The sequence below is a fragment of the Sturnus vulgaris genome, chromosome 4, assembly GCF_052056855.1.
Source record: "Sturnus vulgaris isolate bStuVul1 chromosome 4, bStuVul1.hap1, whole genome shotgun sequence".
NCBI classification, from domain to species: Eukaryota; Metazoa; Chordata; class Aves; order Passeriformes; family Sturnidae; genus Sturnus; species Sturnus vulgaris.
In genome coordinates, this window is record NC_142246.1 from 16514978 (window position 1) to 16535868 (window position 20891).

General features: G+C 37.5%; 2 protein-coding genes across 12 annotated transcripts in view; one reads left to right on the top strand and one right to left on the bottom strand.

Moving 5' to 3' along the window:
* Positions 1-604: 604 nt before the first annotated feature.
* Positions 605-12373, top strand: PACRGL (parkin coregulated like). 2 transcript variants are annotated; one of them, XM_014885150.2, is made up of 8 exons: positions 605-765; positions 2135-2265; positions 4232-4299; positions 5398-5488; positions 6719-6853; positions 8555-8662; positions 9642-9722; positions 11955-12373. In XM_014885150.2, exons 2-8 carry the CDS (start codon positions 2152-2154, stop codon positions 12009-12011), a joined length of 654 nt encoding a protein of 217 aa, XP_014740636.1. In that variant the 5' UTR covers positions 605-765; positions 2135-2151; the 3' UTR covers positions 12012-12373. The 2 variants fall into 2 exon arrangements, with proteins under 2 accessions (XP_014740636.1, XP_088019349.1); XM_088163223.1 differs by lacking the exon at positions 605-765 and adding an exon at positions 831-1844.
* Positions 12374-13310: 937 nt separating this feature from the next.
* The window catches only part of KCNIP4 (potassium voltage-gated channel interacting protein 4), a 393854-nt gene continuing 386273 nt past the window's right edge, over positions 13311-20891 (bottom strand). For all 10 annotated transcript variants that reach the window (XM_088163219.1, XM_088163216.1, XM_088163220.1 and 7 more), the window contains one exon: positions 13311-14915. In XM_088163219.1, coding sequence (XP_088019345.1) covers positions 14868-14915 — 48 coding nt within the window. In that variant the 3' untranslated portion in view covers positions 13311-14867. The remainder of the gene's footprint in view (positions 14916-20891) is intronic.

Sequence of the window (20891 nt, forward strand, 5' to 3'; positions counted from 1 at the left end):
GGCAGAAAAAAAAAGCCCGATCAAAACCGATCTTTCATTCTCCTTGCCGCTCGTCTGCAGCAAGCACGGAGGAAGTTTGGACTGCCGGCGGCCCGTAGTTCCCCTGGCAACCGCAGGAAGCGTCGGCGGCGCCGAGGGGAGCAGAGCCGGCCCTGCCTGGAGCAGGGAGCCGGGACAGGGCCCTGAGGGGAGCGGGGACGGCGCTGCCCGGAGCTGGGGGGCGGGACAAGGGCCCAGGGGAGCGGTGACGGCGCTGCCCGGAGCCGGGAGCCGGGACAGGGGCCCAGGGGAGCGGTGCCGGCGCTGCTCGGAGCCGGGAGCCGGGACAGGGGCCTAGGGGAGCGGTGACGGCGCTGCTCGGAGCCGGGAGCCGGGACAAGGGCCCAGGGGAGCGGTGACGGCGCTGCTCGGAGCCGGGAGCCGGGACAAGGGCCCAGGGGAGCGGTGACGGCGCTGCTCGGAGTCGGGAGCCGGGAGCCGGGACAGGGGCCCAGGGGAGCGGTGACGGCGCTGCTCGGAGCCCGGCGTGTCCGGAGCCCGGCGTGCCCAGGGAGCGGGAGCCGGGGCCGGGACAGGGGCCCAGGGGAGCGGGGCGGGCCGCTCGTGCTCCCGCGGGTTTCTGGGTGTCCCACGGGGCTCGTGAGAGCCGGGGGCTCTGTGGGAATTCGCCGGAGCTTCTCTGCCTGAGCCTCTCGGCGGTGACGGCGCTCGAAGCCCCTCGTCTGTTTGTGCCTCTGCACTCCGGGAGAGTCGGCACTCAGCAGGGTAAGGGAGCGACCTCTCCTTTCAAATCCTACTGACTTCCCTTCTGCCTGCCTTAAGTGACTTCTAGATCCCGAACTCCAGGCTGCGCTTTTCCTCCTTTGAAAGATGTCTCTTAAAAGTGCTTCTCCTATTTATGTTTAAAGTGTCGCTCCTTTATTTGAAGTCTGTCGTCTGTCAGTAGATGGGTCACTTCTGTATCAAACCTCGCTTGTTTGATTCACGGCTGTGCTTCACCTGTCTGATCTCTCTGCAAAAACGTGTGACCCTTCCAACTTCTCACTACACGAGGGCATTCATCTCTGAAGAGTGAGACGTCCTTAAGAAAAGTACTTCTGCTCAGTGCTACCTAATGTGCCTTAGCATGTTTTGATTACTCGGAAAATAGAAAAAATTAAATACATCTGAATTACTTTAAATACTTTTCTGAGAAAAATATGCTCATCCCTGAGGCAGTGTTTGTTTCTGTGTATGGCTTCCTATTACTTTCATCTCTATATAGTGTAATTTTTTTTTTTCACTATAGGAATCTATGTTTTTTTCATGCAGAATACACCACAGCAAAAATTACTGAACATTAAAATATTCAAAACTAGGGTTTTCACTCTTTATAATTTTATTACTATTTGAAATCTTGTAATCTCCCAGGAATAATCCATATTACTCATCATAGTTTCAGACTTGGTATGTTAAATAGGTAGAGAACTGTTATTTTTGTTGGGGACACTTTAACTCAGTTACATACATTTGTAGTGACATATAGCTGGTACACTGACTTACAGAAGATAAGTGTACTTAAATCAGTATTTAAGGATGTAGACAAAGTTATTTTTGCAGTCTTTTTAAAAAAGTACTTGCATTCTTCTTAGTGGAATTCATTTCCTGTGTTCTTTTCTTTGCTGCCTTACATTTCTGTTCTCATCTCTTAATGATTGTGTTTTAGATTTTGTGTCCTGGATGTACTTGCTTTGTTCTTTCATCCTGGACCTTCCTCAAATTGTTGATTTCTTCTGATATAACTGTACCCAACCCTATCTGACTTGGGGTCTTCTGCAGAGCCCTGTACTGCTGCTTGGATTTCTGTAGGCTACCCTGAAAACAGGCTGTATGTAATTCACTTTTGCTGCAGGTCTCAAAGGGCACAAGTAAAGAGGAGCAGGTTACGAAATGTGTGCATTTGATATATGGAGTGACAGGACTATTACAATTGTCCCATGCACGGTGTACTGTGTACAAGAATGGGCGTCTGTTTCCTAGTGCACTTATTCAGATTTACTTGGCTGGGTGTTCATGGGCCTGGGGATTTTAACCCTTGATACTCTGTCATATAGGAATGAAAATTATTTTATGTTTTTATATTTTTTTTTTGTAGGAAACAATGTTCTAAGAATGTCATCAGGCATCCAAATAAAAACAAAGACTGCAGCACCTAAAAGCAAGACATGTTCTACAGAATCACAGCCAAAGCCTAGTGACAAGCTGAATCCTAAAACTATTGATCCAGTATGTATAAATGTTGGTGGTTTTGTTTAGTTAAAATCAATCTGTAGTTTGAAGACTTTTCCTTACTTTATGAAATGGCATGCAAGACATGCTTCTTCTGGTCCTATTTTTTAACTGAAATTAAGATTTTGTTATTAATCATACATACTTCATCTTCTAAGCTCAAATGCCTGAAGGTATAACATTATTTATTACATTTTTATAAAAATGTGTTTTGTTACAGTTGAGGCTTGGATGGTAACTGTTATTTTTTATGTACTATTGCCCTAAAAAGAGATTTAGAGGTAAACATTTAAAAGGGTTGTTTTTTTTTTTCTTCTAAACTTTGGCACCTGGTACTTTAGAGAAACTTCTTTCAGTTATGCAATGAAACCAAGAATCAGGTGGCATATTGAAGGTATTCAAGGATTCATAAAATCTGGCAAATTAGTTTCTGGTGAGCATTATTTGAAACTCACAGTTACAGTGATTGTGTAATCCTGCAGGAAAAAAATTGTGTTCTTGAGAGAGTAGTAATGAAAGGAGTTGTTTATTTCATGGGAGTCCCGTGCCTGGAGAACTAGCATTGAATGCATGAATTGTAGTTCAGCAGTGGGCCATATTATTTGGCAATTAGTAATGTCACAGGCTTTTTGGAAAGTGAATTAAATGTCGAAGTACTTTGCTGATAAACAGAGGGTGAATACTTTAATGTGGGCATCTTTTTTACTTGAAATCTCTTTGCAAGTAGCACAATGACCAAAATTAAGCCATGAACACAATTCTGCTAATCTTAATGTAGTTTTAAGCACTCAAAAGATAAAAATTGAGATGTCATAGAATTTGCTTCTGAATGCTTTGTGATAAGGTGTGATATATTATCTGAGAAGCAGCATTAAATGATCATGTTAATAAATAATATAATAGTTCATATGCGTAAGAAGCATGTATATGATAAAAGCAAAAATTTTTGCAGCTTTTCCTTGCATGAAGATCCTAGTTTCCTTATCCAGAGTTCCTAGATGGGAATTCCTAGATTCCCACCCAGTATGAACCTTCTTGTATATTTCCAATGCTCTCCTACTGTTGATGTTGGGGTAGTTGTTGAGGTGAAGCAGGTAAAGAAGCAGAAAGAGCCTTTGCAGGGGTTTTACAAGTTTTTATTTCAGCCACCCGTGTGCACAGTCCAGCGTTCAGAGGCAGAGGCAAAGGGGTTGGTCTGAGAGTCCAGGTTAAGTACATGGGGTTTTGGGGCAGGGGAAGTAGTATCAGAGACCAATTACCAGGGGCATGGGGGTGTTACAAGGATGGGATTAGGGCATGGGGGCCAACAAGGAAACAGGGTGGAGTGACCAAAAGGCTGAAGGACAGGGAGAGGACACGGGTGTGACCTAAAGAACAAGACAGGGATTGTTCTGACCTGCTAGAACAGGATTTGTTATCAAAAGGAGACAGCTGAGAGAGAGGCCTCTCGTGTCTTTCTAATTGGGAGTGCCTTTCAAAGTCTCCACATCCTGCGATCTTGTCCAATATTTGGTGTTTCTCCCACATCTTGCCACCATATACTTTTGTCTGTACTCAGATCGAGATGGAATTGCAATAAAACTGCCTTCTGCATGTTACCAATACAAGAGCTTCAGGGAAGTGGGAGCTCCTTCATCTGCTTAGGAAAGAACCTGTAAGACTTTAATATTACCATTTGCAAGAAAATGGTAGAAAAATAAAAGTGATTCCATCAGGAAACCACTGATTGTACATTTTTATTCATTTTAACAGCTTCTCAGACCAACGAGTCTTAAAAGCAGTTTTTGGATAAGTGTATCTCTTATATGTTTTCCACTCCATAGCTGCAGTTCTTTTTTTGGTTTGTCTTAGAATCATATGATTAAGTTCACTTTTGGTAAACTTCTGTTTTAATATATTCATAATAGATATAAAACATTACTGTTATGAATAAATATGTTTGGGTTTTTTTCTGTCCTCACAGTTTCGTGCTTATTCTCAACCACCATCTGCATTTGCTGCTACATATGCTAGAGGTGGCATTCCGTGCAGGTGTGTTGGGTTTGTTTCTTATTTTTACTAAATATATTATGAAATACATCTCTTCTTGTTTCATCTTTTAGTTAGGTTGTTTGATTCCATTAAATTCTGGGAAAATTTCTAATACTTCACTCTATTCAGAGCAAAAAGCAACTTTCCATGCCTTTGAAACTGTCTTCTTTTGGTTCCTTTTTGTATGCTGTATTAATATCAAAGCCACATTTTTAAAGAATAGTTAAGTATGTGCCACTTGATTTCCTAAACATTTTTCTCAAATTCTTTTTTCAGGTAATTGTATTTACTTCTTCTTGCTAACACAGATAATAAAACTAGTGCATTTTAATAAGTAGACCTTTCACAACCTTTTTTATCTGTACTTAGTAGTATAACATGTTATTGAATATTCCTATTCTGTAGTTTTCAGGCATATTCAATATTAACAAAACTACCTGCAAGTAAGTTTATTTTTAAGGTATTTTAAGTTACTTAGTTACATATTTGCCTGGACAATAAACGTTCTGGTATTTTGTCACAAGGATGCAGAATTACTTTACAAAAATATAAGCCATCATTAATAAGATGTACATGTATAGAATTATATAAAATAATCATTAATACATAGTATTAATACATTTATTTGTATCTTAGGAGTAAATAGTAAATTCCAGTATGGTCTTCCTTCAGTTTCAACTGCCTTCCCTTACCCATTGCTATTTAAGGAAAATGTTTCTTAATATACTTATCAAAATAAGTAACTTTGCAAAAGGAATAACTTCTGTGTTGGCATTAGAGGCACCTACAATTTTTATAACTTCTATTTTCTGATTTCTGTGTGATTAGGAGCAGAATTTTGAAAACTTCCATGTTTTGAGAATTTAATATAATTGTGCTGTTAACCATTATACATATACACAGGTTGGACTCCATGATCCCAGAGATCTTTGCCAGTTGATTCTGTGATCCTATAATTCCACTAAGGAGAGCATTATGTATTGAGATTGTGTATATAATGAAGGAATACAACAAACTAATTGGTGATACATTTAAAGTAAATAGTGTTAGCAATAAATTATGTATTATTATTTTGTTAAAGCCTTATTCTTTATGTAGGTTAATGCATGGATCAGTAAAGCACAAACTGCAGTGGGAATGCCCTCCTGGAACTCTTCTCTTTGATCCTCTTCTTTTAACATTGGCAGAGGTAAACTCAATTTCTTGCAACATTAAGCATACAACCATTTCCTAATTGTAAATGTTATTTTTTAACAATCTAAGTTAGCTAGTTTAGGCTCAGCTACTAGTGAAATATTAAAAAATGCACCTGTGAGAATATTGTACGAATGAAAATGGTCAAGAGCATTGGATTTGTAGTTCTTTAGTTAGAGCTTTCTGGGAGAGCTAGGTAGAACCATTTAATCTTCAATATACTGATCAAATGCAAGTCTGCATCTGAGGTGCCCAGCTGTTGAATGAAATTTGTGATTTTCCGGATTCCTTTGTAAACTAAATTGTTTTGCTTATTTTTGTACAAAAAGCCTACCTTATGAAGTAAGAATGCTCTCTTCAATAGACTTAACAGATAGAGTGGAAATAGGATCCTGTAAATAAGTGGAAGAGAAGTATTGTACACTGTGTTGAGGCTTCTGTTTTCTTAGAACCATCTGTGACATTTATCACCAAATATGTTCCAGGTGTCTAAATAAATGCTGAATCCAATGTCGCAGGTAGAATAAAGTGTGTATACTGAGGTGGCTTACTTTCTTTTTCCTTTTTTCCTTCTTTTCCCGTTTTTTCCTTTTTATTCTCTTTGTTTCTTTTTTTCCCTTTTTTTTTTTTTTGTTTTTTCTTTTTAATATTAAACAAAACTGTCAATTCCTAAAGTAACATAATACTTCTACTATGTTAAGAAAAACCTTCAGCTACGGGGCTTTAAATCTTTGAGTTTTGCCAGTCAGACCTTCACTAGATGTGCATCTTTGCACATATGCAAACTATCTACAAGTTTTTAGTGTTGCATAGAGAGGTATGTGGTGGGGGGGTGTCTTTCTTTCCATAGTTCACCTTCTATTCTTTTTTCCCTTCAGGGTACAAAACCTCTATACAAATATAGCCTGTTCTAGTTCATGGTCTCACTGAAAAAATACCTTGGGTTGTTAGATTAAAGGTAGTGAAGCACAAATATTGATTTAATTGGCAGTATTCATAATGTGAGTTTTAAAATTCAATGTTCTAAAAGAAAAAATGAATTAGAATATTCTGTGAGCAGAGTTATACCCAGTGGCTCCACATGGTGGAGATAGTGTACTTTATTATTTTGAACTAATCTGACAAAATCTAAACATGGTCTTGCTTCTGTGTGGAACTTCTAAAACGCGTTTTTGTTTAAAAGAGGGCTCAGTATTAAGAAAATTATGTTTTATATTTGCTACAGGGACTAAGAGAGACAAAACATCCCTATACTTTTGTTTCCAAGGAGGGTTTCAAAGAATTACTTCTGGTTGAAGGTGCTGCTGAAAAAGCAATTCCCTTGTTGCCTCGTCTAGTTCCAGTCTTAAAGGCTGCACTGGTATATCTTGCTCTTCATGCAGAGATTTTAATGGGTTTGATTTTTTTTTTTCTTCTGCTGGTGAGAACTACGTGGGTAATATGAATGTAATAGATCCATTGCTTTTGGTTTGGGGGGTAGGAATAATTTCTCTTTCTGTTGTTAACATATAAATTAAGATGGGCAACTCCTGGTATAACTATATGACAGTAGTTATGGGAAAATTTTATGAAACTGTTCTCTTAAAGGTTTTAATATAAGCAGAAATAAATATATGTATTTGTGGTGGGCTTTTTTTATATGTCCACGCAATAACATGCAAAAAACAAAAATGAGTTGAAGTAAACTGGATATACAAGAATAAATACTCATCTATTATATGTAACAATTCAAAACATGCTACAAAGGTAAAACAGAATCACAAAATGAGGGACTTACAAGGATCATTGGGTCCTGCTCCCAGGCCTGCACAGCAGCATCTCCAGAATATATCAATGAGGAAAAATGAATAATATACATTTAAAGTGTTTGAGATCATCTTCTTAATTAAAAAAAAATAAATTTAACTCCTCTACACCATCAGAAAATAAAGTGAGATATTGGCTTTAAGGGTTATCTCTTTTGGATCTTTTTCATGTCTTTGAGAGTCCTTTTCTGGTTCAGTAAGTAGCTGTCTGTTAATCTAGCTGTGTTTCAGTTCTGATTTAACAGAGATGGCTTGAAGTCTGAAAATTAATCTCAAATGTAACAGCAGTTCAGAATTATGTGTTAACACTATCTTTGATTTAGCTTAAAGGCAAAATTAGAAAAATTATTCTTGTCTTTTCCTCCAATTCACATTACTCTTCTGATAATTTTTATTGTTGCACTTTTTTTGATATTATGTCTTGTTAAATCTTCCACTATACAAGCAGTCAAAGATTCCTAGTTAAAAAGAAAATGTTCAGGGCCCGGAAGCTGGAGAGGAAAAACAGTTGTTTAAATAAATTTATAATTTAGAATGAGACCAAAATAAGTTGCTTTGAGTCTATTCCTCTGCTAAAGGAAAAGCCAGGTAACTAAACCATTCGAGATGTCAGGTATAGAAGAACCTTCCTATGGGAGAAATAAAGACGACAAAGAACCATAGAAGTAGATATGAGCCTGATAATTGCTGGCAGGTGACAAAGGTGTAGTTGGCAGAGGATTAAATTAATTGAGGCAGAAAGTAATTGGGTCCTCTGCTTCTCCAACAAAGAAAGTTATTGTTATGAATTACATAGAAATTATCCAGAATTTATTACATTTGTAACTAAAACAGTGTCTTTCAATTTCAACATATCAGCATTGAAAGGTTATTTCTAATATGCTGTGAAATACTGAAATTATCAGTGTAGCAAGCAAGCTGTTCTGAATGCCACATTTTTTATTTCAGCAATAGTAAATAATTAATTTTGTTGTTCAGAAGAAAGGCAAGAATTCTGTGGACATTTCATGGATGCTTTTTTTTTCCACTTTAAAAACATGCTCTGGCTTTAAATTTGGCCTCTAGAGACTAATATTCAGTCATATTGCACTTCTATTTCTAAACTTGTATCGTTATAGCAATTAGCAATTGCACAGTAGTTTTAATGTTTAAAACTACTCCATACAATCATAATGCAGAGATTGCAGGTTAGAAAAACTTACATGTTTGTCTGAATCTTACTAACAGGATTTTCTTTGTTTCTTCCTCTTCTGAAGGCACACGTGGATGATGAAGTTTTTGGCAGGGGATTGGATGCTTTAGTGCAATTGAGTGCTGTTGTTGGCCCATCTCTTAATGATCATCTTAAGTTTCTGCTCACAAATGTAAGTTTGTAATGCTGCAGTAAAAAAATCATTTGTGTTTTCATGGCACTCTGGTTGAGATGTTACTATAATATCTGCACAGATGCAGTGGGGGACTCAGCAGTTGCATTAAAAGCATTATTTCATATAGTCCCGTGTGTGAGTCATTCATTCTTTTATAATATGGTGAGTTACAAAGTTTGAGCAAGGTCCAAAACCTTGTTGTTAATGTAAACTGGAGAATAATGGAAGTCCTCTCTCTACTATTTATGAAAACATCCAGATGCATTGTTTTGGAGTAAAATTTATTGCAAAATGAGTTTTTAATCATAAATCTGAATATCTTAACAAAAGCATGAACGTTTCAATACAGTAACAGAAGCAAATATTCCCACTCCTTTAAGATAGCAATTCTGCACAAGGAAGTTTTCACTAAATAAGTTTTGAGTGGGATTATGAGAAGTATTTTTATACCAAGTCATTCTGAGGACATAAGTTCTCTGTCAGACGGACTTTTTCATGGTTTCTTTTAGCCTGCTTGCAAAGTGCACTTTTACAGCAAAATAAAAGGATCTTTTTTGACAATCAACACAGAAGAGAGAAACTACAGGCAGGTTTTTTTGAAGTATTTCCACTATCATAAATCACTTTCAATGCACATGAAAAAGAAGTTAACTTTTCATGTGAACAACTCTTTAAGAATGACTTTTTTTAAGGTGGATATTTCTTTCAAATTTGTTTGGTAAAAGAAAAAGAAATATTTTTGTGGATTAACAGATCAGTTTTCTTTGAATTTAAGTTTCTCTTTAGCTAACTTTTTATTCCATTTGCTTTTATTGATTTCCACACTTCGACATCAGTTACAAGTTATAAAGTAATGATTCTTTGTGGCTTTAATTGTGCAAAGGTAAGATGGAATAAAGTAACAAAACAGGTTATTATTGCCTCTTTCCATATATTGTACTATATTGTGCAACAAACCTTTTTACTTTTCCAATAGCTTTTAAAGAGATTAATGGACAAGAAATATAGAGAAAAAGTTACTGATGCTTTACAAAAGTTGGAGCACCATGGTGGAAAGGTGAGTTGATCAGATGTTTATTCAGTAATCTACACTTTTGAATACAATTTTGTGAAAACAGCTTTCATCTCTGGTTTTTCTTGCCATATTCTTGCTTCAGTATTGTGAGGTTTTGGAAACTTCCTGGTGCTCTGAGGCACCCACACTGTCGGGTTGTGTTCTTCTTTAAAAAGCGAAGCAGCTAATAGTTGTTATAAAGTTATTTATTTTAAAAGCACATCAGTCTCAAAAGCAAAAGTCACAGACAGCAAAGGCCATGCTAAGTTCTGGCTCAGAGTCCCAAACAGAAGCAGAAGCTTCCTGTGGTTCCAGCAGGGTCAGAGGAGCCGGGCAGCTCCTGTCTTCTTCCTGGGTGTTGATGACAGCGATGAGAGCAGGAACAAAAGCAATGGCATAAAAGTAATGGCAAAAAGCAAGTGGCAAAAGCAATGGCATAAAACAATGGCAAAACTGCAGTGGCAAAATGCACATGGCATAAAGCCATGGCATAGAGCACCAGCTCTCCCTGATGCATGTTCTTTTATAGAAACTTTTCAGCTAGTTAAGACACAAACTCAGACCACTACTTCTCAACCTATTAGAATTTTAGTTTCTTAGCACGCCAGGCTACGTATAAAATACATTCATGGGCTATCTTTTTCTAACTGAAAAATATAAGTAATATTCTTTAACTCTATTATGTCTGAAGCTAGGTTCTTGGAGCCTCTAAGGAAACACTAGTATGTTTTTCAACCTTCACTAGAATATGTACTACTTCTCAGGCATCTAAGACCTTTTACTCACTAAAAGCACTTAAAACTTATTCCATTTACTTACTTACTTACTCACCCCATCTATTCACTTACCCATTCCATCTGCTCACTTACTCGTTCCATCCAAAAGCTTTAATTCAATCCCTGCATTCTGATTTCTCTCTGAAGAAATCAGAGAGACTCCTGACTTACTGACTCCAACACAGTATGGCTGGGATACATGTTTGGTTTTCCATTTTCTGGGACTAAATAACTTTCTCAACAAGATTTACTCTTGCAAAAAGTTACTTTTTGCTGTTGTTGGTGATGCCTGCCAATTTCCACTAATAGTTTATTGTTTATGCCATTTCCTGAGGGAATCTGACGCTCACATTCCAGCCCACCCTGGTTAACCCAGAGTTTGGATCTGCAATGGCTATAAATCAAAAAGATGCTTTAAGTAACAGATGGCAGAGGTTTCTTCTGTTGAACATTCTTTTGCCAAATGTTGTGCTGTACATTGTGCACAAAGGACAAAAGGAGAAAAAATGAGCAGTACTGGCTTAGATGTTCATCTTGAAGAGAAAATATTTGCTTTCTTGACCCTACGAACAGTTGTATGTGTTATATTAAATGGTTATTCGCAAAGAATAGGAATAACCTGGGGAGTAGGGACCTAGCAAGCCTAGAAGTACTGAGTTTGTGTGCCTTAGCCAGTAGGTGCCCAAATAATCAGTAGATGCCTCTTCTTGTGTGTGTGCTCATGCTATTTAAGAGCAGTAGCAGTGTTTGTACTACAGACTTGAAAAACATAATGAAAAATGAAGGAGGATGAAAGTTTTTTATTTATATGAAGTGAGACAAGAAAAGGAAAATTATGTCTTGTCCTAATGTTCTGAAAATTTAGGTCTAGATAATATAATTAATCCAGTGAATCATTAACCTCTAATTCTTCTGTTAGTCCACTGATTTCCTGTAGTCTTACCTGTTTTGTGAGTAAGTCTTTCTGTATGTCTTTTAAAAAGACAGTAATAAGATAAAGCAAAAAAAACCTGGAAACTACTAGATTGTGGTTACAAGCAATAATATATAATCCAACTGATTAATTTATCAAATTTATTTCCTAAATTAGTTATAAAGCATATGATTCTTACTTTTGTTGGAAGTCCCTTCCAGAACATCATTGCTTAAAAATCTGTATTATTCCATGTCTATATTTATGTCCACTTTTAGGTATGAATGTACATGTCCCTTCTTTCAGATGTTTACTCCCCAGCATTAATTATCGCTATGGTACATTTTCCCCATTCATTATTTTCAGCCCTTTTGACAGTAAATTTCTCAGCAAATATTAACTTTTTAGTTTTCTACTGTTTGATAATGGCAAAGATAACTAAGTAAAAGTTGTGAATGATGCAATTTATAGAGACTATATGAGTACTGTCATATATAATGCTAGTGCCCCTTATTTTGTTTAAATTAATTTTGTTTTCTTCAATAGGCAACTGTGGCTATCATCAAGTCTAAAATTCCAACCTATTGTTCTATCTACTCTTGAACAAGGAAACTGTAGTGATTTGTACTGTAAGGTGAATTTTGGAAACAAACTGTCTGTAAATATCACTGACACTTACTTGGGGTATGATATATTCCCTTAAAATAATAATAATTCTTAAGTATGATGGAGAGCAGGAGTCTTATCAGTTTGTGAATATATAATTATGGAAGACTTCTCCTTGTATATTGTATATGCATTGGGCTTACAATGACACTGATTAAATACTGATTCTTATTTCGTTTTTAACTTACAATTTCATTTATTATATCTGCAGTGCTCTTAATATGTTTTGTATATTTGTGTGATGCAAAATAATTTGGTTGTAATTACTTAAATAAAATCTAACTTGGTGCTAAATTGCATATGTGTGGCTACTTTTGAAATATATAACATTTTGTGACATGGCACAGATAGACACATTTAGGTTCATAGTCAGCTTTTAAAGGTGTGAAGCTGAACCCAGTAAACAGGCAGCATATAGTCCAAAGCTGAACTTGCTCAGTGCATTCTCAACATGTTGTTTTGAGAGCCTGGAAAGGCTCTGGAGAATACAGTGTAGAGGCATCAGCTTGCTCCACAGAGCCACAGCTGAGGTTTTGCTCAGCTAATTAGTTCCTGTTAACTTTGAGCCTGCTGAATGGGAGCCGGATAGAGGAGGCAGCTTTGGAGCACTTACACTGTGCTCCCTTTGCACTGAGTTCAGTAACGTCACAGATCCGCTTGGGATTTGCTTGTGAATTCAGGTCCAGACAAGTTAATAAACTTCTGAACATGGAAGCTATAAAAAATAGGAGTTAAAAAAAAAAAAAATTGTACAAGCCAGCGTACCTGGCTGTCAAGCTTTGTAGGGTACAGCACTTGTCCGTTAATGTATTTATGTATTTGAACTTGATTGCAAAATAATTCCTAATTGGTTCTTGTAATGCTGTTCAGGGACATGTTGTATTCGAGTACGCTGTGAGGGAGAGTTAACTGAAGTAAAAAAAAAATTGAACAGAATGTTTTCCCCTGAGGAATATTCAATTCTGGCATTTAAAGTTGTTGGAAAGGATGTTTTGTTGTCATAAGAAGATGCTGATGCATAGAGTATTAATAAAAGTCTGTCATGTGAAAGCAATTTCAGAAGTTTTTGTTTTAAATTACCACAGCCCAACTAAAATTCACTTCAGGACAGATCTCTGCCGAGATCAGAACTGTGCTAAATCAAGATAAATGTATTTATGCTTTAAAAAATATATATATTTCTTCAGTAAGCATTTTTGCCAGGAGATATTTAACAACTCAAAAAATTTATCATGGTCCTTTTTTTCTTCATGTTTACTTTATTTTTTTTACAAAATGTGCACATTTAGTTTACACAAACACACTACAGCAGATTTCAGGTGTACATGTATTGTACTACTCTTATCCTACACTGGTGATAGCAGAGCAGCCTTCAACATGCCTCTAACATCCCATCTCTACACCAGAATAGATACCTGATTTATTTTTACAAAATAATACTTGTAACCCTCTTTCTACTTCATTAATCCCCTTTCACACTTTCTGCAGCAATGTCACAATGAAAGTTGGCCTATCTCTGATAGCATTTCATCTATTTTGAAGTATTGGCGTAGACTGTGGACAATATATCTTAAAAATGTAATGGGGCAGTTTTATATTTTATATGCACACTTTCTTAGAAGAATCTTTCTAGGTTCAGAATTAAGTAGCTCCAGTCTTAATGAAGAAATGATCTTAAAAAATGTAAAGTATTTATCACATGTAGATGATATATAGCTAAAGTTTTAATTGTTTTCCTGGTTCTGTCTCATAGTTAAAGTTATTACAAAAAGATGAAACGGATGTTAGCCTCTAGCATTCATTATTAGTAGATGTTACTACATAGTGATGGTCATTCTCAGCACTAAATTGGGATGGCAGTTTCAAAAGTTCATGCCTTTTTCTTCATTAAAGGCAGAAAGACATACTTAGGAAAGCAGTGTTAGGATCCAGTTAAGGTTTCTTCATGAAAAACTGGAAGTCAGAAGATCCTTAATTTAAAGCAAAGAATTTGCAGACACATCCAAGAAGAATTAAAAATTCTTTTTTAACAGTACAGTGTGTAGGACTCCTGATATTCATGTAATGATAAATTAAGTGCAGATTTATTAGGTGAGATTGAGAGAAGCTTACTCATATTTTTTAGGGAATAGGAATACCCATAAGCAATTTTTTTTTTTGTTCTATAACAGTTCTTGCTCTGAAGTCATCTGTTTAGTTATGTTTGGGGTACTTTGGGGTTTTTTTCTGAAGAGAGAAACAAGTCAACGTTGGAAGGCAATTGTAGCAAGGTGTGCATCGCACATTATTGTAGCATTTTAACTCAAAATATTATTTAAAAATGAGGACTACACCATAGAAATAGGAGAAGAAAATAAATTGTAATGCCTCTGTATAAATTCGAAGCTAGAGATTTAAGAAATACTCTTCAAGACCTGGAGCTTAGTCCAGTACAAATGAGTAGCAAAACTAAGGATATTTATTTAATCTCTTTGTGATTGTATCTATTTTAAGTAGGGATTGGAATGATAATAAATGTGCCTAATGTCAGTTATATTTTGTTTGAGTTTGTAGTAAGAACCTGATTTTTCAGTACAGTCCTATTAATTATGTAGCCACTGTAGAAGTGGTAGATTGTATAATTTAGAAAGGGTTTTCTGTTTAGAACAGTTTATAATAAAAAATTTACTTGCATAATACATGTCTCAGTGTAAAGCTGAGTAACTTTATTTATGATAAAGTGGGAAATCCATTTTTAGATAATGTTGCAGAATAGTTCATATTTGTCCATTAGTTGTAGACCTAATGTCTTCATTAAATCACATTTTCAAAGAGCTGCATGGATCGCATTATATTCTCATCCTGTAAAAGAAGACAACACAAAACCAAAAATCACACACCATTACAAATGTAGTTAGAGGATATCTATACTGAAATGTGGTGGAACATTTTCGTTAATTGCAACATTTTTTTCAGCTTGTTTGGAGAAATGGTTAGCAGAAAAATGTTGTTAATAGATCCATGCTTAAGTAAGTTTTTCTGTAAATTAATGAAACCAATACAGCTCTGTCAAGAATACAATAGCATATTAAGAAAATTAGATGTGTAACATTTCTGAGGTTATCAGTTTAAATTCAGGATAACAGAATACACCTAGACAATAAATACTCATGGAATAGTTGTATCAAGTGTGAATCTACATGTAATTGCTAGTCCTGTGCACTGTACACAGGATCCTTTTTGCAATCCTAGGGCTTCTGCTGCATAGTTAGGGATGACTAAGAAAAGTAGACTGAAGTGTGCATCACTGCATGAGCCAAAATCAGTTTGACAAGTATCACCACAACACTCTTCAGCTCCTCAATTCAGATTTTCTGTGTGTTCACAATGAAAAATGGTGACTGCTTCTAACTTCTGCTTTCAGATTGCTTTGCATTAGGTAATTTTTTAACAAAATATTCATCTTTCAAGTTCTGTATTATACTGATGCATCACTCTGTGCTCCAGATTATATCAGTAGGTAACTCTCAGCACAGCAGTCAGCAAAAAATATTTTTCTTTGTAAGCTTTACCTTTCAGTTGATAGAAGAAAGAGTCACTTGCAGTAGCCCATGTTTGTTGGCGTTCCTGGACCAACAGTTGCCAGCACAAATCAATATATATATATATACACAATACAAGAATTTATTACATGCTCAATTAGCATTTGCTGGTCTCCACTGTAATGATCCCTCTCTTTAGTACTTTCTTCAGAGATTATATGACCATCTTTTATTCTAATGAATAAAAAGACTGAATTATAGATTATTTTTGGATGTTTCATGAAAAAAGTGCATCAAAAATCCAGTTCTTAGAAAGGTTATCTCAATAGTATTCTTCACTAGTGATAAGTATGTGAGATTTCTGTATATTAATCTTCCATTAACATATCTTCAGTATCAATTTCCAGTTAAATTAGTCACTATTCAGTCTAGTGGGTGATTTGCTTTGTAGAAAATGACAAGTCTGAGTAATTAGCTTAATTTATGTTATGAAACATGCACAGTGGGGTTTTTTATATTTGATTCTATATGTCATCTGAAGTGATGCTGCTGTAAGGAATGGTCTGCATGCTATTTTGTACAATAAAATAACTTATGGAAGCAATGATATGTAATTTCAAAAATACACGATATAGGCTAATGCTTAAAAATTTTGTAAAGCAAACCTACTGTATTAAATTACTGAAAGTTAAAATAAAAGATCCTTTTCCTCACTGCATTGCTTTGAAACATCAATAAACTAGTGAGTGTCATTGATGTAAGGTTAAGAGTTTGGTTTAACTTAAGTCACTTATCATATTATTAGCACAAATGTTTCTGTATATACATTAGCAACAAAGCTCAGTAAATGTGCAAGCAAACAACATGCTCTGAATCTGCAAATTGTTTTGACACTTCCTACCAATTTTATGATATATGATATTTTATTATATCATGAATGAAACTGGTAGTTTAGTAAAATCAACTCCATATTTCTGATGTAGGCTGTTTCTTTACAGAAGACTTCCAATGCCACTCCCTTAGTCAGTCAAATGAGAAGAGTCTTCACAAGGAAATACAAACTTGTCATAATACGTAGAAAATGATGAGTTTTAGTAGCTTTTTTTTACCATCTTTAAAAACAAAACAAAACAAAACAGAAAAATCCCAGATGCTTGCATTGGAATTCTTAGGCAAGCGTATCTTTTTTATTTGCCTCTTTTTTCAGTACATTTTTATACACAAATTTTCCTATTAGACTTGTTAAATGGTTCCTAACTCAAGACAAAGAGAGGTGTTAGTGCATATGAAGCATGGTCCATATGAAGCACAAACCTGGATGAATGAACTTTGGCAGATCTGACCTACCTTTGAGCCAGTTTTTTGTAGGTTTGAAATGGTTTCTTTGCTGTTTTCAGGATAGCCCAAACCATCAGCATTGTGTATGGAAAGGGCTACTCCTGCAGAAAACACCTGTGCCAGAAGCCTTTTTCTTATTATCACAAGGACCTATGTCAGTCCCTGTGACAGTCACCTATGCATGGTGACATTAGTCCTTTGACTGCTCTTTGTGGTGCTGCTGTAGATACAAAGCAAGGCCCAAGTCAGACCATTGTCCACTGGTACCCATCAGTGGAAGGGGCAGGTAAGGAACTGGGAAGTGCCAAGCTCTTGAGGTAGCCCCACTCCTGTTTCTCAATCTAGATCTGCTCTTTGGTAATTTATGTGAAGCCAGACAAACAGCCACCACTCTCTGAGACTCGGTGTGGTGTATCTAGGGCAGCATAGTCCATTCCTCCTGTAGGAGCAGAGAGACTGCTGGAGGCTGGATGGCAGACTGACATTCAAACACATGTGGGGTAGGGAGAGCAGGGAAATGAGGTCATACACATTCCCTGCCTACGACAGAGGGAGGATGAGGGGAAGCACCATTTTACTCAGATCCTTCTACCCAGTGTCCAGAAAAGACTGTGCTCAAAGCCTGAATGCTTTGTAATTCCCTGCATAACTGTTTCAACACTTTTGAATGGACAGGCCATTCTTTGCAATGGGACTGTGAATTAAGAGCTTTGGACTACCTGTATACCTCAGGCTGTACGGTGCCAGTGCACTGATAGCTGTGCCAAACAAGTGTTCAGCATAACACCACAATTTTTTTAAAAGGCACACACATGTAAAATGAGTGTTTAAGAACACACAGTCTCTTGATGCTACAAAAAAAACTCAGGAACATACCCCAGGAACCTGAAGTAGAAACTTTGCTCAAAGATGTTTTGCTCTATTCGTTCTTGCTTGTAAAGTAAGCATGCCACATTTCCTTTAGTTGTTGCAAAACAGGAGTGAAAGGGATATACTTCTGCAACTCACTAATTTGGCTTCCAACTCAAAGTAAAGGAATGCCAGTTCTTGGAGACTGGCAAGTCTTGCCTGAGATAACCTTCAAAGAAAAGGCTCCTGCAGCCTTTCCGTGGCAGAACATGATTCAGTTCTATTTAAAGATTCAGACCTTACCCTTTTAGATCTCATACCTATCGGGATGTTAAGAAAGGGTTTTCCTGCAGCTGTGTTTTAAAAGCAGTAGCCATGTTCCGTTGTAAAATGTGTAATCCTGAAAAGAGCAAAGCCAGATTAACTCCTGAATGGAGTTTTGTGAAGGACTTTGATTGAAACCCAATCACTAGTGGGGGTCTGCAAGGCTCATCCTCAACCAATTCTCTTCATCTTCATTAATGATCTAGATGCAGGACTCAAAGGAATACTAAGTAAATTTGTGGACAGCACTAAACTGGGAGGAACTGTCAATTCACTCAAGGTCAGGGAGGCCCTGCAGAGAGACTTGGACAAAATAGAGAGATGTGTGAATGATGCCATTTAGGTTTTGCCTTGTTTTCTGTTATATGTTCTCTGTATTCTTCACACATGTATTTGTAACTCTGTCACCTATTGTATTAGTAACTAGTTTTCCCAGTACTTTTCCATGGCCTTTCCTAGGCATTCCAGAGCTCCAAGCCCTGAGGGATACAAGACCCCATGCTTTCTTGGTTCTTCCTGGGAGCCAAGGCCAAGAACAATTCTTGGAGATACATTTCATGGACAAAGTACAACTGGTGCTGAAGGGGAGGCTCCAGAGAAGGGCTTGACCTGGGGGGGAATTGTATTACCACTTGTTCTCCTAATTGGTGCCTTTTATCAATTATGCTAATTTCCTAAAACCTATCAAATGTACTCACCCCTAGGGGGGTGGGCTTTTGTGGACATCTTTCCTTAACTGCTCCTGAAAGCCTTCAAATAAAGATCCCCTTTTATATTACCTCCTTACTAAAATTTTCTGAGGTTTCATTTCCAGGTTGAGCAAAAGGCAACGTAATCACCAACCGTACAAAGTTTAAGAAGGGCCAGTCCTGGATTCTGCACCTGAGATGGAGCAATCATGCCTGTGTGTATAGGCTGAGGAATGCAAGGCTGGAGAGCTACACTGTGGAAAGAGACCTGGGGGTTCTGGTCAGGGGAAAATCGAACATGAGCCAGCAGTGCCCTGGCAGCCAGGAGGGCAAAATGTGTCCTGGGAGCATCAGGGACAGCATCACCAGCCAGGCAAGGGAGGGGATTGTCCTGCTCTGCTCTGAGCTGGCTGGGGTGGCCTCACCTTGAAAACTACAGTTTTGGGTGCCACGATATAAGAAAGACATAAAGGTATTAAGAGAACATCCAAAGGAGCCCATGAGGATGGGGAAGGCTCTGGAGGGGAAGCTGCATGAGGAGCAGCTGAGGTCCCTTGGTCTGTTCATTCTGGAGGAGACTGAGGAGAGACCTCATTGCAGGTACAGCTTCCTCATGAGAGGAGGAGGAGGGGCAGGCACTGATCTCTGCTCTGTGGTGACAGTGACAGGACCCGAGGGAATGGCCTGCAGTTGTGTCAGGGGAGGTTTAGGTTGGATATTAGGGAGAGGTTCTCCACCCAGAGGAAGGCTGGGCACTGGCACAGGCTCCCCAGGGCAGCGGTCACAGCACCAAGCCTGGCAGAGTTAAGAAATGTTTTGACAATTCTCTCAGGCACATGGTGTGATTCTTGGGGTGTCCTGCACAGGGCCAGGAATTGGATTTTATCCTGATGAGTCTCTTCCAACTCAGTCTATTCTATGACTCCATGAATCCTAGCTCCAAACCTAATTTCCAATACCAAATCTCAATATAAAAATGAATTACACACTTTGAGGTACAGAAGTTTTTTTAAAAATGGTTCTTAATCAGCAGAGAGACAAAAATTTAGGCAGCAAGACATTTTTTTGTATCAAAAAAACATAGCCACCATTGAAGTTAAAAGCAAGGGAAGGTGAGGTAAGTAGCATGTTGACAATTGTAGCATTCTGTAGCATTCTGTGTCTCCTTCATGTCGCAGTTTAGAGAGCATCTCTCTCACATGTATTCTGAATACTTAGAACAGATAAATAAATCTTCTAAGAGAATTGAGACACTGAATTGCACTCGATAAGGAGAGCAGGCAATTCCTTACTAAAGGTATTAATTTTCCTGGTAAATTAATCACTCAGCCCATCACCATAATTGCCATCAAATGCAGATTAATGTGTCATTTAACTTCTGGATTGCTAGAGACTTCAGCTGGGAGATGAATCTCATCTCTGTTTCTGATGATCACGCAGTGTTAGCAGAGGAAATGCCTTTCATTGGTATTGAACAAGACTGACAAGCTGGAACCACTGTCAGTGCAACAGAGCACTGCTGAGAGAAGAAATACTGCCCAGTGCCCGTTGCTAAGGATACACAGAACAGCCACAGTTAGCAGAGCTCTTGGCTGTCTTTCATTCCCCAAAATCAGTGGATTAAAATCAAACAAAGTATCACCTACTAGGTAGCTGTACTCATAAGAGCAGCTCCAATGAATAGCTACAGATGAATATAAAAATAGACTGCTTCTAGAGCATATTTGAGCATCTAGATGATTTCCCTATTCCAAATAGTTAAAAAACTATCTCTCAAGAAATTGTTATCTTCTGTCCCTTTATGACTCTATTCTTGATATAGAAGATAAGAATCAATAAGCAGGGGTTATAGTGCTGGTCTCTATCAGGTTTGTATTAGTCAGTCTGCTGGGCAAGGTATCAATAGACCACTACTACGACATCTTAAATTTGTCACATCAGGCTTTCTGCCACATCAATTTACATAATGTAATCAGGCCTATCATATCCTCTATGTCTAATGTGATGCTTTACTATACACTACAACCTTTATCTTGGGGTGTCTTGTGTAGAGCCAGGAATTGGACTCAATGATCCTGTTGGGTGTCTTTCAACTG

Coding starts and splice junctions, on each gene's coding strand:
- PACRGL (XM_014885150.2), top strand. CDS start 2,152: ATGTCATCAGGCATCCAAATAAAAACAAAGACTGCAGCACCTAAAAGC. Junction 2,266..4,231: donor ATCCTAAAACTATTGATCCA/GTATGTATAAAT, acceptor CTGTCCTCACAG/TTTCGTGCTTATTCTCAACC. Junction 9,723..11,954: donor TGGAGCACCATGGTGGAAAG/GTGAGTTGATCA, acceptor TTTCTTCAATAG/GCAACTGTGGCTATCATCAA.